Source organism: Ctenopharyngodon idella, chromosome 12 (assembly GCF_019924925.1).
Source record: "Ctenopharyngodon idella isolate HZGC_01 chromosome 12, HZGC01, whole genome shotgun sequence".
NCBI lineage: Eukaryota > Metazoa > Chordata > Actinopteri > Cypriniformes > Xenocyprididae > Ctenopharyngodon > Ctenopharyngodon idella.
In genome coordinates, this window is record NC_067231.1 from 4,760,753 (window position 1) to 4,776,792 (window position 16,040).

At 37.0% G+C, this 16,040-nt stretch overlaps 1 protein-coding gene across 1 annotated transcript in view; it reads left to right on the top strand.

The window, feature by feature from the left end:
* The first annotated feature begins 6,800 nt into the window (after positions 1–6,800).
* ace (angiotensin I converting enzyme (peptidyl-dipeptidase A) 1) overlaps positions 6,801–16,040 on the top strand; it is a 29,029-nt gene continuing 19,789 nt past the window's right edge. The window contains 1 exon segment of the mRNA XM_051914668.1: positions 6,801–7,174. Within this exon segment, the coding sequence (XP_051770628.1) occupies positions 6,965–7,174 (210 nt within the window). The 5' untranslated portion in view covers positions 6,801–6,964.

A 16,040-nucleotide genomic window follows, 5' to 3' on the forward strand; every position in this document is an offset into this window, starting at 1 on the left:
CGTCGGATTCCGTTTTTGGGCCGATGCGGGGTTCCTTACAGTTTGCTCAAGGATTACGGACAGATTCTTCAGTATGCTCAGCTGGATGTGCGATTATGGCACCTCTCCTTTCCCAACACATGGAGATTTGTTCTCCAAGTCACATGCAGGAATGACCCCCAGATTGCACAGTACAATCTTCCCATCTCACCCTGTGTTCTTCTGCATGTATATCACTACATTGCCAAGTTCAGACCAATATTGTTAAAGCTGAACCAATGCAAAATGCAACACTTTTATTTTCTTAGCAATGGTATGCAATGCCACAACTTCCATTCCAATGCTGAGAGACAGTTTCCTATAGTCAGAGACAGTATAAAGAGGAGACGGACCTCTTGTAGAAATATTACTGGAAGAAATCCCAGCAACCAATACGGCGGCTGTAGGAATGAAAGTCCCGCCTTTTAGTTAAAAGAGCCAGTTGCAAGTACTGTAGATGCACATGTGCAGTAACTGGACCAACCTGGGAAAATTCCCAGGGCTGTCAAAGTTAGTTCAAGGTATTAATTAATTAAAAGTTTTTTTAAAAAAGTTTCTTTGTATAGATCTCCATTCATAAGAATCCGCAAAAATGCTGTATTATGCATGCCAGGCCATTAGTTGGCGATGTCACTTTGTAAAGAAAGACTTCACGTCTGCGCACATACGCATTATTTTACAGAGCACTCGCGTCAAATGCGCATGTTTATAGAGATTACATGGAGATGATAACGGTACCGTTTTCAAAAACCGTTTTCAAACGTATGCTTTTTCAGGTCCCCAAAACATTGTTGTCGTGTAAATGAACGGCTAAAACACATTAAAAAGTTTTCAGTTTTTTGGTTGAAAACGTTGTTGTGTCAACAGCCACAAAAACGGACTGCATTCCTCATGATACTCCATGGCACTTAACCACGCACACCCGTCACTCATCAATTCTCCTTACAAGCACAATAAAGCACACACACATTCACACGCCACCAGTCATTATCTGGCCTTGTCAAGAGAAAACAAACTCGTTTACCTGGAAAATGACCAGAGAATATCCTGCCATAAGCTTCTGTGATCTTCTACAAACCCTGCTATCCTTGCCCTCAAGTCATTCTCTCGTCTGCTCCCTTGTGTGTGTGTGTATGCCTGGACTCGCTGTAAGACAAACCCAGTTATCATCTGCATATTCATTCAAAGACTCTATTGTTATTGATTCTCCTGCTTTTCATTATTCACCTTCACTGGATTGTGTTCCAGCTGCTTCTAACAATAAATGTACCTGTTCATTGTTCATCTGACTCTCCTCTCATCATTGTGTCCAAGCCCTGTTGTGACAGAACCTTCATTAGCATTTCAGTAGTGATTATCAAGGATTTTTAAAGAGCCTTACTTTTTTTTTATGCTCGCAAATTTTTTTTATTTTGTCAGAATACTGCACACTGCTCATTAAGAATTGTAGTCAAAGGAGATAAATGACAGATTCGATGTACAGTAGAAACAATTTTCATTTGCTAGTGAATTTCACAAATGAATGTGTAATGAATGTATTAGAGTGTAAAAACACTCTAATAATCAGATTTTTATTCACAACTTCTCAAAAACATTGTTTTTTTTTTTGTTTTTTTTAACTGGAGCTAACTGGCCTGTCCTAACTAACTAAACCCTGACCCTTCGGCCTAGATAGAAACATTGCCAAGATGGTATGTTGCCAAGATGGCTTCCAAGACGACTGACTTGCCTAATAGGGACTTTGCTATAGTGGACCAAAAGAACAGGTTTCAGTTTGTATAAATAATAAAATACCTGACATTCTCTAATCTAAGAAAAGACTGTTCAGAGCTATTCATGCAATATTGCAAATGTAATAATCATGGGTATTTGTAGTGCAAGAAGCTTTTTAACATGCATCCACCTGTTTCTATTATCTATCACTTTAAGATTTACCTCCTTAGTGAACAGAATTTCTCCTTCTCTCCAAGCAATTTTCTCCTTCTCTCCAAAGAATCACTGATTGAACAGTGATTGAAGAGCCAGAGCTTGGCAGCTGTGCTACATAACGCTTCAGTCTGCCAGATTGTCTAGAACAGAAACAGCAGCGGTACAGTAATGTTTAAGTCAGAATAACATTTAACATTATAACATTATAACATTAGAGGAAACCCTTGTGAAAAAGAAGTACACTTTAGCATCCTTTTAAAAATAGTACTTATCATGGAAACGATATACTTAAAAATAATATAAGTGTGAATGTTTTTAGATACTTAATTGCATTTTATTTGTAATTAAATTAAAGCTGCAGTCCGTAAGTTCTGCCATCTCTGTTTGAAATCTGCAATTGCAGTTATTTGCGGAATTATTTTGTGGGTTGTGCATCGGCACGGCTCCTCTAATGTTTTTAGGAGTATGTGTGGCTGTCAGTCACTGCACCAGTAGATACTGTACAGGTACTTCGGAATCAGAGATTTTAGTCTTGGAAGTATGACCAAAATAAGAATTTTCACCAGAAAATGTCATCTGAACAAGTATCATGTCTGCCAATTTTGTTCTGACCAACTGAGAAAAAAAAGCATTACAATAAATCGCACTACCAATGGTGATTAAATGTAACGATCGCTTAGTTCGGATCACGTCTAACCATGCACATTATAGTAAAAATTCCTTACATTTATATAGCGCTTTTCTGGGCACTCAAAGCGCTTTACATATGGAAGGGGGAATCTCCTCAACCACCACCAATGTGCAGCATCCACCTGGATGATGCGACGGCAGCCATATTGCGCCAGAACGCCCACCACACACCAGCTTATATTATTATTACTGTTACGCTTTGTTCTCAAATTGTTAATGTTAACAACATCAGCATTGAGTGAATACGTGTATATAGTGTGTATTAGCGTCCGAAGTCTTTCCGTCCGAAGTCTGTCCTTTGGATGAGATGTTAAAACAAGGTCCTGTCTCTCTGTGGTCATTAAAAAAAAAATCCTAGGATGTCCTTCGAAAAAAGAGTAGGGGTTTACCTCGGCATCCTGGCCCAATTTGCCCATTGGCCTCTGTCCATCATGGCCTCCTAATCATCCCCATATACTGATTGGCTTCCTCACTCTGTCTCCTCTCCACCAATAAGCTGGTGTGTGGTGGGCGTTCTGGCGCAATATGGCTGCCGTCGCATCATCCAGGTGGATGCTGCACATTGGTGGTGGTTGAGTAGTAGATAAAATTAGTCAAAAGAATTGTGGCCAGCCCAGAACTCTATGCTCCCTTCTCAACCGGCATTCCTGCGGCTTCTGGCTCTGCCTTGTTCTCTTGCCCTGCCATGCTTCCCGTCATCGCCGGCTCCACCGTGGTCTCCAACTTTGCAAACTCTATCTCCGCCAGCTCCACCCCGGCTTCCTGCTCTGCCTTGGTTCCCTGCTCTGCTAGACCTGCCTTGGACTCCGGGTCTGCCCTGGCGCCCTGCTCCAACTGGGTTTCCAGGTCCACTTCCGTATGACGGGCCTGGCCCTCCATCCCTCCCCCTTGTCCGCTTCCACTCCACCACCCTCCTGGACTCTTTTTGTTTTGTCTTAAATGGGAGGTTCTGTCATGTTAGTAATTTCTTGTTTGGACTTTTATGTTTAGTTTGATTTAGTTGGAAAAGTAATCTTGTTAATCTAGTTTTCCCTGTGTATGTAAGTCCTAGTGTTTGCTGTGTAGCTTGTCAGTTTTAGTGTTCCTGCCCTTTGTGTTCCCTGGTTTCCTTGCAGTTTTGGTTTGTTTGTTTGTTTTGTAAAATATTATGTACTAGTTCCTTGTCTCCGCCTTCCTTCCTTGCTCTCCTTGTTACATTTAAGAGTGCTTTTTTGTCCCACGTAAGTACATCTTTTTATGTAAATTCATAATCTTTTGTCTTTGAAATATGGTACTGCTGAACGTACTGATAAGCATTTATGTAAACTAAAATATACTTTATTGTCATTTCCATTTAAACTTCTATGTCATATTTTAAATATATTTGTAATTATATATTTGTAATGATGAAGTTGCACTTTAATACATTTAAAATATATTAACTTTAAATGTAGTATCACATAATACACGACAGTTAAAATTATAATCGGGTACTTTAGTATATTAGTTAACACATTAAAATATGTGTTCTTCTTTAAAGCATGACTAAAGATTGTTAACCCAGCTATTAGTTTGGGATGTACACTCAGGATATTGGGGTCTCCAGAGACCCCAGACAATAAAATGTGATTTTATAACATAATAATGTAATTTTTTAATGTTTATTAATGTTTTTACTCTACATTTGGGCAGTGTTGGGAGGATTTAAGGTATTTTTTAAATGTTATATAAATAAATTAAAAATATTTTTTAAAATAGGTTTTTATAAAAAAAACTTTTTATGTAAAATTCACTTTAAAAAAGATACACATTTCTCATTTTCATTCATGGAGATAGCATGGACAATGTGCCATGGTTAATGGAAGATTGCTGCCATCAACTGAAGAACAAACACTTTTAAAATTAAAATAACATGACATTTCAACTATAGATGGCTTCATTGCATTAATCAATGGCTCATTTGCCATTTCCTCATGGGTATACATCTTTTCACAAGTTTTTTTAAAATTAAGGGTTCAAGCGTGTAGCGCTGAAACCTACGGAGCCCCACACATGACATACAGGAAAAAAAATAGGCTAAATCGTGCGCACAATTTCAGTTCCCGCGTTCTGTGGTGGCATGAAAAAGGACCTGGCATCTGGCCACTTGTTGGCGCTATAACAGGAAAAAAACATGAAAACGGCTATAACTACTTCAGTTAGTCCGATCTATTTAAAAATTGGCACGCAGTGTCTTCATCTGAGGTGCCATGACTGTCTATGAGGACACTGATGTATCTCAAAAAACATGTTCGCCATCGGCCAATGAATTTTGAGCAGACAAGGTTAACGGAGGCCGATCGGAATGAAACTCACTTTTTGACTCACAGCCCTAGAGGCCTGTGAGAAATTAGAAAGAAATCGGCCACCAGGGGGCGCCTTTGCATTTTTCACATGCGTAAAGGATCGTGTATAGCACGATTTTTCACGCCCACGACATTCGCACCACATGGTAGAACTCCTCATTCTGAGCAACTTTGCCTCTAGGACCGCCGCTGTCCATCGAATCCTTCGTTAAATGTTGGAGATTATTTCAAAAACCTACTTTGGCGAACTAGTCCTAGGTTTTTGGCTCAACCGCGATAACTGTTAAAAAGCTTTATAAACCATAAATTTCCTATGGTAAATTGCCCATTGGCTGTAAATGGTCTTTTCCATCTATGATCAAGATGGTTACAGGCTTGCTAAAGATTGCACCTTTTTACGCATGAGCTTAAAAGCCTTAAAGCGCTTAAACCCCGATAATTGCTGCTCGCAGCTATATTTTAGATTTATGTTTAGACATTATAAAAGTATTATAATAATAAAAATAATTTTTTTTTTTAGTTTAGCATTTTTTTGTACTTAAATATCATTTTTTGCAATTATGACACATTATTAAAGTCAAACCTGAACATAGTGTTATATGTGGTTTATCATGTTTTCTCTATTTGTGTATGTTGTGTGTGTTTGCATTTGTTCTCCATCGTGGATGTGTTGTGGTGTCACTCCATCATTTCTGTCTTTGTTCTGCATTGTAGCTGATTTATTTTTGACATTATGCAACAGAGAGCAACTTATGGCAGCCCATTTTTCATCTCTCATCAGGGATTTTGTGGGTTTTTGGGGGGCAGGATGTGTTGTGGTATTGCCTCTTCATTTTTTGTGTGTTTTCTGCATTGTAACTGATTTATTTTGGACAAATTATGTAACAAAAGACATTTTTTATAGTCTCCCATGGATGATTTTTGGGGGGTGGGGGTGGGAGGGGCATTCATTTCAATGTTGGGATTTGGGAGAAACCGAATATCCTTAGAAGGACTTTTTTTTTCACGCTAACATATAACCAGATATCATTCCAATTAATTTTTTTGTTTGTAGACCTACTGTAGCAAGTGTCAACCACAAAATCAAGTCTAATGCCATTTTTTTTTTTAAGCAAAAAAGACATTCAGCAAATGTCATTTGGGGTCAAAAAGACCCCAAAAGTGCACTTTTTAAAAGTGTTCTCTCTTTAAGTATACCTAAGTGGCCTTTTATTTCATTAATAAAATTATATTACCAACAGGTAGTTTTTTCTTTTTTTATAAAACATATTTTTAAGATTTATAGTACGCTACAAGTGCACGTTCAATACATTAAAGCACTTTTTTTGTGTGAAAATGAACTCACCCTCACATTGTTGTAGTTGTTTTTTGCCAATACAATAAAAGTAAATGTCACTCTAATAAAAAATAGACACATATGAGAATGAGATAATTGCTGACACACAGTAAGAATACAAAGCCATAAAATGAATGATCATTTGTTCTTAGACGAAATCAGTTCATATTAAGAATTTTGATTGCAGACTTTGGGATCTTGAGAAACCTCAACATACTTTGAGACACTGTTAAGAAGTATGAAAAGCATCCAAAATTACTAAGGTCTGAGAATCTCATTGCTGTCTTGGAAAAACAACTGAGATGTTAAGAAATGATTTTTCTTTCTATCAGAACTGGGTGTCCAGTAGAAGTTAGGCGAGACAGGTAGAGTGAGAGCCTGGGAGAGAGGAGGAAGGGGAAAGGAGAAAGTAGGAGGGACAGAAAGAGAGAATGCGAGGAACTGTGTGTATCCTCCAAGAGAGAGGGTGGGTTGGGTTAAACTGGCACTTAAAAGAGCCAACTGTGATTGTTCTGTGCCTGATTAACAGGGGAAGGGGGAGAGAAGGACAGAGATAGGAAACAACCACTTGACGGGAGCATCCAGCAGTCAGCGTGTGAAGACGGCTCCTCCGGGAACTTTGATTCCTGCACTTTTCCCATTCCTCACGTCGCAGCTATAGTCCATTATGCACCGGGCAGTGGTGCTGCTGACTCTCATCAGCACGAGCGCAGCTCTGAAACCCGAGTGGATCCCGGGGGATTATCAGACGACAGAGGCAGAGGCTGAGAGGTTCGTGAGCGACTACAACTCAACCGCTGAGGAGGTCTTTTACTTCAGCACAGAGGCCAGCTGGAACTACAACACCAACCTGACTGAACACAATTCCCAGCTGCAGGTAAAAGTCAACGTGTTTTACAGACATCCAGTAACATTGCTTCGAGTCTGACAGGGTACAACTGCCAAAACTGACTTCCATGTGGTACCGTTGGTGTAATGCTGCTTGAATTCCTGTTTTGCATACGGGACTGATGAATCAGCCATTTCAACGGCTCTTTGGATAGCCTGTAATAATTAAACAACTCATGAGAGAGCATTACATAATTTATGTCTTCCAGTGTTTTTTATATTATGATTTATAGTTTTACAGGACTCTTGTAAAGCTTCACTAAAGGGAAGGACCAAGACCTCTGAGATTACTGAGTAACACTCTGTGTAACAGTTGAGTTAAATGACATGACTAATCATTACAATACTCCCACCAGTCATCTTTTTTCCCACTCTTTCAGAGTTCAGGAATTAGCAACTTTCTTTCAGAAAAAAATTAGCATTAAGTAAGAGAACAGAGTTGAATTAAAATGAATGTGGTTAGCATAGCTCAAAACGTTTTTTTTTTTTTTTTTTTTTTCTTTTTTTTTTTCAAGAATTTGATGAGAAACATTTGAGTTGGTGTTGAGATCTCTGACATCTGATTGAAGAGCAAGAGACTGAGTTTCCTCTGAATATCTATAAAGAAATAGGCAATAACTGGGGCGGTTTTTCAAAAGAAGAATCTGAGAAGACTTACTTAAAGTCTCCATTTGCTCTCTGTTCAGTATCAAAGCTGTCAAGGAGAAGCAATTGAGATGCTAAAATCCCATTTGGGATTTTCTTTCCTGTGGGATGTCAAGTCCCACTCATGTTATGCAATGCTAACAGATCATATTTCTGATTTATGATATTCCGATAATCCAATAATAATTTTATGGACATTGTTATGGCCTATAACCAATAAATTGTTCATTTGAAGAAAATAAAATGAAAAGAATCAACTGTAAATGCTACACTCTAAAAAATGCTGAGTTAAAGACAACTCAAGTTGTGTTGGAAATGGACAAACCCAGTGACTGGGTTGTTTTATTTAACCCTATTGTTAAAAACTGTTAAAATCTGTTGTTAAAAATTACTATATGGCTTAAAATGAACCCCAAATAGGTGGGAAATTAAAAATCAGAGGCATCAATAATAATCAAAAGGTGCAAGCAATACAGTAATTTTTAATTACTGGTTGGGCAAACATTTAACCCAACCGCTGGGTTAAAACAACCCAATCACTGGGTTTGTCCATTTTCAACCCAACTTGGGTTGTTTATAACCCAACATTTTTTAGAGTGTACATTTAATAACCTTGGACATCATCTAAAACTTGCTAAAAGTTCATTTTTATTAGCTCTAATACTTTAAAAACACTGTCAAATATAATCGTAGGCATATCTCAAAATTAGTATCCATTTTTCATACCATATTCTAATGTTGTTAAATTCACTTCTTCACTCTAAAAAATGCTGGGTTAAAAACCAAAAGCATGGGTTGAAACTAAAGTTGGGTTGAACATGGACAAACCCAGCGGTTGGGTTAAATGTTTGCCCAACCTGCTAGGTAGTTTTATTTAACTTAGCTATTGTTTAAAAATTACTATATTGGAAATTAACATTTATTAATATGTTTAATAAATGAACATTTACTAATAAGTTTAAACAATTGCTTATTAATAAATGTTCTCCTTTTGATTATTATTGTTGCCTCTAGTAATTATATGTCTGATTTTTAATTTCCAACCTATTTTGGGTTCATTTTAAGCCAGCCATATAGTAATGTTTAAACAATAGTTGAGTTAAATAAAACTGCCGGTTGGGCAAACATTTAACCCAACTGCTGGGTTAAAACAACCCAATCGCTGGGTTTGTCCATATTTAACCCAACTTGGGTTGTTTTTAACCCAGCATTTTAGTGTAAAAATAAGTAAATATTGACAATACCAATAAAAATGGTAACACTTTACAATAAGGTTCCATTTGGTTCCATCCATCCATGAACCAACACTGAAAAACACTCCTTAAGCATTTAGTAAACTTAAATAATGCTTTATCAAAATTATCAAAAGTTGTATCGCTCAAGGTTATTTAATGGAACTGAGATAACATGAACTAACAATGAATGCCAGTGTGATCAATGCAGAGGCGAGGTGGTCAGCATTGCTCTTCCCACACATACACGCGCCTCCTTTAGACAGCTGTCTCAACACTATTTCACAGCTGTCTCAACACTCGCTCACAGTTTTTCAAATGGATGCTGGCACCGCACTCACTGCTCAACATCTGAACGAAACCTCAACAAAAAAGGCCGCAGAAAAAGTTGATAGAAAGCTGGGCAGAACCTGAGCAATGCATGGTGTGATGTCTATTATTTCAAACACATCAAACGAGGTGATCAAAGAGCCTCCGTTTCGGGTATCTCTATTGGAGGCGGCAGGCCAGGTTGTTGCTGTGAGCGAGGCTCACTCTGACTGCGTATGAAGATAAAGCAGCATTGTATGAAAGCAACACGCCCGTCGGACTCATTCCATAGAGAGCGCGGTCACAGGACACCCGATCATGGTTGCTGGAGCAAGTATTTTTGGTTTTGCAGTCATCATGACCATAGGCATCTTGGTGCTGTGTATTCAACAGATGCATGATGGAGGTTATGCTAATGCAGCATATGCTGATTCTGAGGACTGCAGTGATTTAGTATAAAGTAAGGGAAAAGCAGCTTATGTGTGCAAATGCCATTTTAGAGGAGAAAGCTGGAATTTCCAACTTCCAAGCAGCTTGTTAAAGTGCAACAGTGTGTCACTTGAACTTTGTAACTGGATACTCATACTGAAAGCCACAACTTCAAATGGACCTTGATGATATCATGCAAATATGGCGGCACCCAAGATGATAGTGATAAAAAATAGTTTTAAGCAAATAAAATGCATATGAGTCAAAACTCCTGTATTACATTATTTGGTAATTTTACAAATACTTAACACGGATGCATAAACAATGGCATGGAGAGGAATATTATATGATGGTAATTTTTTTTTGTCCCCTTATTTGTACATTTTAACTATTTCCCCGCAAGTGTTTTTTTAAAAACGTTGTCTGCATTTTCGATAATTTTCACAAATCTTTAAAAAGTTAGTTCACCCAAAACTGAAATTTCTGTCATCATACCTGCAAACTCCAAAGGGGTGAAAAAGGGGACATGTTTACAAGGTAAATAGTAGTAGGGGGATCTTGGGGCATCCTCCCCCAGGAGAAAATCTTTGTGATTTTAACATATAAACTAAGCATTCTGGTGCACTCCCACAAGAAAATAAATGGAAAACACAACATTTGCTTCAAGTAAAAGAAAAAAATAAAAAATAAAAAAAAAAACATTTATTGACACTAGGGCTGGGCATTGACACAAATTTCACAACTGGATTCGGTTTTGATTCAGAAGCTTGCGATTTGATTTCGATTTGATTACCTTCAATTCAATAATGATTAATTTGGGGCCTACCAAGTACAGTACATGGCAAATTTCCTCAAAGAAAAAATATCAAATAATGCTGTAAACTATACAGGGAACCACAGATGGTACATCATTATAATATTAAAGGTTAAAATTAATTGATTTGTAGGCTACTTACATATAAATTACACATAAAGAAGTTTTATAATAACGTTATAATAAATTTTTAATGACATAATTGTGTTTCTACTTGTTTTTAATACTGTTTCTACTCGTTTTTAATATCGGCCTAAACATTTAAATGGTAAAACGGTTTTATACATTCAGTACTGAAGCACATGTTAAGTAGCCAACATGAATATGCAATGGTCTATAGTCACAGTGGATATATATCAAAATGCTCCTCTCTAAGTTAATTTTTGTAGCTGACTAACGAGTTTTTTGACATTGAACGGTTTTTCTGAGGTAAATGTTACGGTAAATGTGACATTTTTACAAGCTATTTTATTGCCGCTTTTTCGCGGTTGAAACAATCATTGATCGATTAACGTTACATATGACATGATACGGATTTCAGTAAGTTGTACTGTATCTTTCAACATTCATCCTACATCCATTCATGTTTATTTCACGTTGTAAAGCGGAGGAGATGATCGGTTCACGTGCGCTCTGTCTTTGTTTGAACTGAAGCGCTACAAAGATGTGTCAGTCACACCACAGAGCGCCAAAAAAGATCACGACAGGACAGCTCGAGAGACGTTTATGGTCTCACTCCAGTCTATGGGAAAGTAGCCCATTTTCGATTTATTGTGCCTGCAAACTCACCCTGAAACCCCCAACCCCCGAGAAAAAAAAATCTTCAGATCTACACGATTCACATAACTGACATATTTGGATTCAAAACGGCGAATTTCGTCGAAAAGCGACCAGTTTGCAGGTATGTGTCATTAAGTACTCACCCTCATGGCTTTTCAAACACGCAAGACCTTTGGAACAAAAGTTAAGATCTTTTTAATAAAAGCCAAGAGTTTTTTTTTTATCTCCCATAAAAAAAGCAATGGAATTACCACATTCAAGGTCCAGAGAAGTAGTAAAGACATCGTTAACATAGTCAACGTGACTACAGTGGTTAAACATTAATGTTATGAAGTGACAAGAATACTTTTTGTGCGCAAAAACAAAACAAAACACTTTTTTATCAACACTTGAATGTGGGTAAAGTTTCATAAAATTTTGGACAAAAAGCTGAGAAAATCACGTTTTTGGCAAAGACTATGTCCGTTTAATATTTGATGATCATGTTATTTTACACGTGCATAAGCAATGCTTCTACTTCTTCGCCTGTGGTTTGATCAGGAGATTCTGTACTCTTTCAGAAGATGCGTAACAGCACCCCCTACTGTATAAGAGTGAAAACATGGATTACCTGAAAATTCCGTCAATGGTAGGGAAAGAGTTAATATAAAGCAATATGCAGATTATACAGTATTAATTTCTCTTAGCTTGTCCTCGACCGAACCACAGCCACAATGGTAATCCCAAAACGGCAAAATATCATTAAACACCAATATATCACCTCCTATATTAATCTTGTTCAAAAACACACAAAATAATAATAAAAGGGTTAGTTCACCCAAAAATGAAAATGAAGATTACTCACCCTCATGTCATTCTACACCCGTGAGAACACAAATTAAGATATTTTGATTAAATCCGATGGCTGGATATTTATAAAGTAACTGAATTATTTTTTAAATTGTGCAACAGTAGAACCACATTTAAAATGGCCTAAATCAGATGCCAAATATCTGATTTGTGCCAGATGTCTATGAGACATCTGGCACAAATATGTCAATATGTAAATATGTCCCTTGAGTCTGTATTTTTCATGCAGCCAATTTCCGCTTTACTGCCATGCCACTCCCATACATTAGAAGCACTCACTCTCTCCGCTCGCTTTCTGTGGCAAAGTGGCCATGTGTAGCCCATAATTTCACTTCTGTATTGAGTGAGGGCAGTCAGTGCATCAGATTAAACAGAATCTGTCTTTTAATTAGCCTCTAAAAATAAAGCTCTCAGAAAGCGCACACGCAGGCATCTTTAAAAACTGTTTGGATCCTTCAAGGACACAATGAGGTGGAAAACGAGAACAATCTGCTCTGAAAACTCACATTCCATTTCCATCAAACATCTGAGAGAGAGTGTTTTGAGAAAGTGTTTAGGGAGGTTTGCATGGATGATTCAGAGCCAAGTGTGCTTGAGCTCTAAAGCTCATCACCCTTTTGATGGTATCAGTCACAAGTTATTATTTTACTTTTTATGTCAAGCCTTGAACCTTGCGCCCTATTACGACTTATCATGACTTTCTTGCATAAACATGACAGAACAAATGGGACCTTGGAAGAAGAGGTGAAAAAACAAGAAACTAGCTGTCATTATCTCTGAGGAAAACAGAGTGTGAACAAGCAAGTGAAGGATGAGAGATAATAGAGACAAATGCACATGTCACCAGCTTGTTAATCAGTGATGGAGGAAAAAAAACTGTGGAAGGGAGCTCATCTCCACTCGGGTCAACAAAGGCATCACCCCATGAACTAATGAGTGCAGCCGCTGTGACAGGGCCAATGCGCCCTGCGGTTATCATAACAGAGAAGGGATGCTGGGGTCAAACGGACCACTGCAGGACATGGTAAAACATCAAAAAAGCATGACGCACCCAAGACCAGGAAACAATAAACCTTTAAGAAGAATGTACACTAAAAATGTTAGGAATCTGAACAGAAAAAGAATGTAAAAATGCTAGATTAAATCCTGTTCATTTGTTAACTGTAACTTAGTATATACAAATATTTTTAAAAAGTATTTATTGCTATAAAATTATTTTGCACTGAAAAATGCCTTATATTTTACAGCAAAAGAATAAATTAAATTCATTAACACAATGTATGTATAAGTACAGCAAAATATTTTTACAAATATGTTTTTTTTGCAGGTAAAGTTTCTGGTCAAATTTTTTGTGATGGATCATATCTGATTATATTCCATTCAAATAGTTGTTTATCATTTTTGTTGGCACTTATATGCATATTGTAGGATGTTGCACCGATGTTATTTAGTTAATGAATATTGCATTATTTCAGTACACAGACATCACTAAAAGAAATGAGAACTCGCAGTTCAGCAACTGAATCAGATCTTGATTCAGAAACAGGCACTGAGTTCAGTCAGTGGATTCATCAGACTTGTTCAAGAGTTTGTGAGTCATTTGAATCATTTGTATGTGAATTAGTGGTTCAATGGATCACAAAACTCATGGTTCGGATCGTATTACAGTTTTTAAGTCACGGATCGGATCATTTTTCAGATCAGCAAAAAAGATATGTATATATTTTGGGGGTGGGGGTAACTTTGCTTTCCATTTAATAGTTAAAGCCCACTTTAAGTACTCTGATACCACAGCAAAAACTACTAGCCTAACTAATAAAGTTCAAACATTATTAAAGGCAAGTGAACAATCAGTAAAAAATAAGAACAAATACACAAATTACAAGCACAGGCCTAGATATGTACAATATAGCCTAAGAAAGGTACAAATAAAGTGAGGTTTAGTATTTATTAATAATTAAATTTAAAATAACACTATGTTCACTGTATACATTTAATATAGATTAATCTTTGTTAAAACTGTGTTTTTAAGATTGATTAACATTAATGACATATAGACAACAGCAAGTTTTATAGGCTGCTGTCACTTTAAGACCGAAGGCACAGATCCAAAATAATGATATACATCCTTCTCTTGCTCTCTTTCTTTTGAGACATAACTGACTGTGTTCACAAGAACACTTGCCCGAGACTGGTATTTTGAATTAATTTTGTCTGTATGTGTCCATCCATAAACTTTCAGTCTATGGCGGTTAAACATGAAATTAATCCGTGAATCACATGCGTGCCAATTACGAAAATTAACCATGGTTTTACTACGAATAAAACCAAAAAACCATGGTTCTTCTAGTTACTTCATGGTAACCATGAACTAACCATGGTTTTGCTACAAAAACCATAGTTTAACTATGACAAAACCATGGTTAATTTTCAGAACCATGGGTCCTGTTTTGTACGGATCACAGATCAACAACAATGCATTTAATCCCTAATGTGAATTGACTAACTGGTATGCTATAGCTCATGAGAACTATTCAGTTCATTAACTTTTTTATCTCATCACATTCAATTTGGATGCCAAAATCACATTTTGCCGTCTCTGAAAAGCTATGCATGAAACATTTTTTTTTTAATAGACTGTACACTTTCAATACATGCTTATTTCTTAGTCGTGGTTCATGGAAAGTCCACTTGTAATGAACTTCAGTAAGCTGAGCTCCACTAATGCACTGAAAAATATGTCATGATTATTTGTCTTACAGGGATAGCTGATCCAAAAAATTTAATTCTGTCATCCTTTGCCCACATTCATGTTTGTTCTAAAACTTTATGAATTATTTTTTTTTAGTCTATATGGAAGTCAATGGTCACTAAAAGTGTTTGGCTGCCAACATTTTTCAAAATATCTTCTTTTGTGTTCCAAAGAAGAAAGCAGTGGATATAGGTTTGGAAGGACATGAAAAATTTTGGATGAGCTATCCCTTTTAGTAACATGTAAATCATGGGTAAAGCTTAGAAATTCTGTTGAGAAGCTCAATGCTTGGACAAACATCCAACTTTAGCTTTATATCCTACTTTAGTATCTTAAAATGCACACAGTGGTGGCGAAGCCATTGTCACCGACAAGCTAGCAGGTGCTTTATACCTCAGCCTGAATTGTTTCAGGTGCTTTCACAAAAGAAATGAGTTCCTGTCAGGATTCAAAGGATAAATTGATGGATGATGCTAACTCAGCCACCCCATTTCTATCCCTTGTTGCTGCAAAAGCAATCCAAGCTCTTATTGAAAACATTACAAGACAGAAAGAAACTCAAGACTGTTCTAGGATTGAGCAAAAGCCAGAAATGATTATTAACTGAGATTGCACCGAGAGAACAGAAAATCATGGGGAGGGAATGAGATGACACAATTCTCCCACTAGAGCATCACACATTACTATTATTTACTGAAATATACAGAATGAATCAACAAATTGCATTTGCTCTGTAATCTTTCTTGATTTGCTTGATTTTATCTATCAGGATTGATAATCATGAAAAGTGGGGGTTACATACCAGAACAGACCCAGTTGGTTAATTGGAGGAGGAAGAGGGGTTGAAAAATAAGTGGTATTGGTACCATACTCTCCTGCTACTCTTATGAAAAAAACTCTTGAGCCGGTTCTTTTGTCTTCTGATTTCCGAACAAATTAATCTTATGATTCAGTTCTTTATAGTTCTTAACACAAACTGCATTCCGATTCATGAAAAAATAACTCTATCGAACCAGAAATGTTTAGTGAATCAAAACAGTAAAAC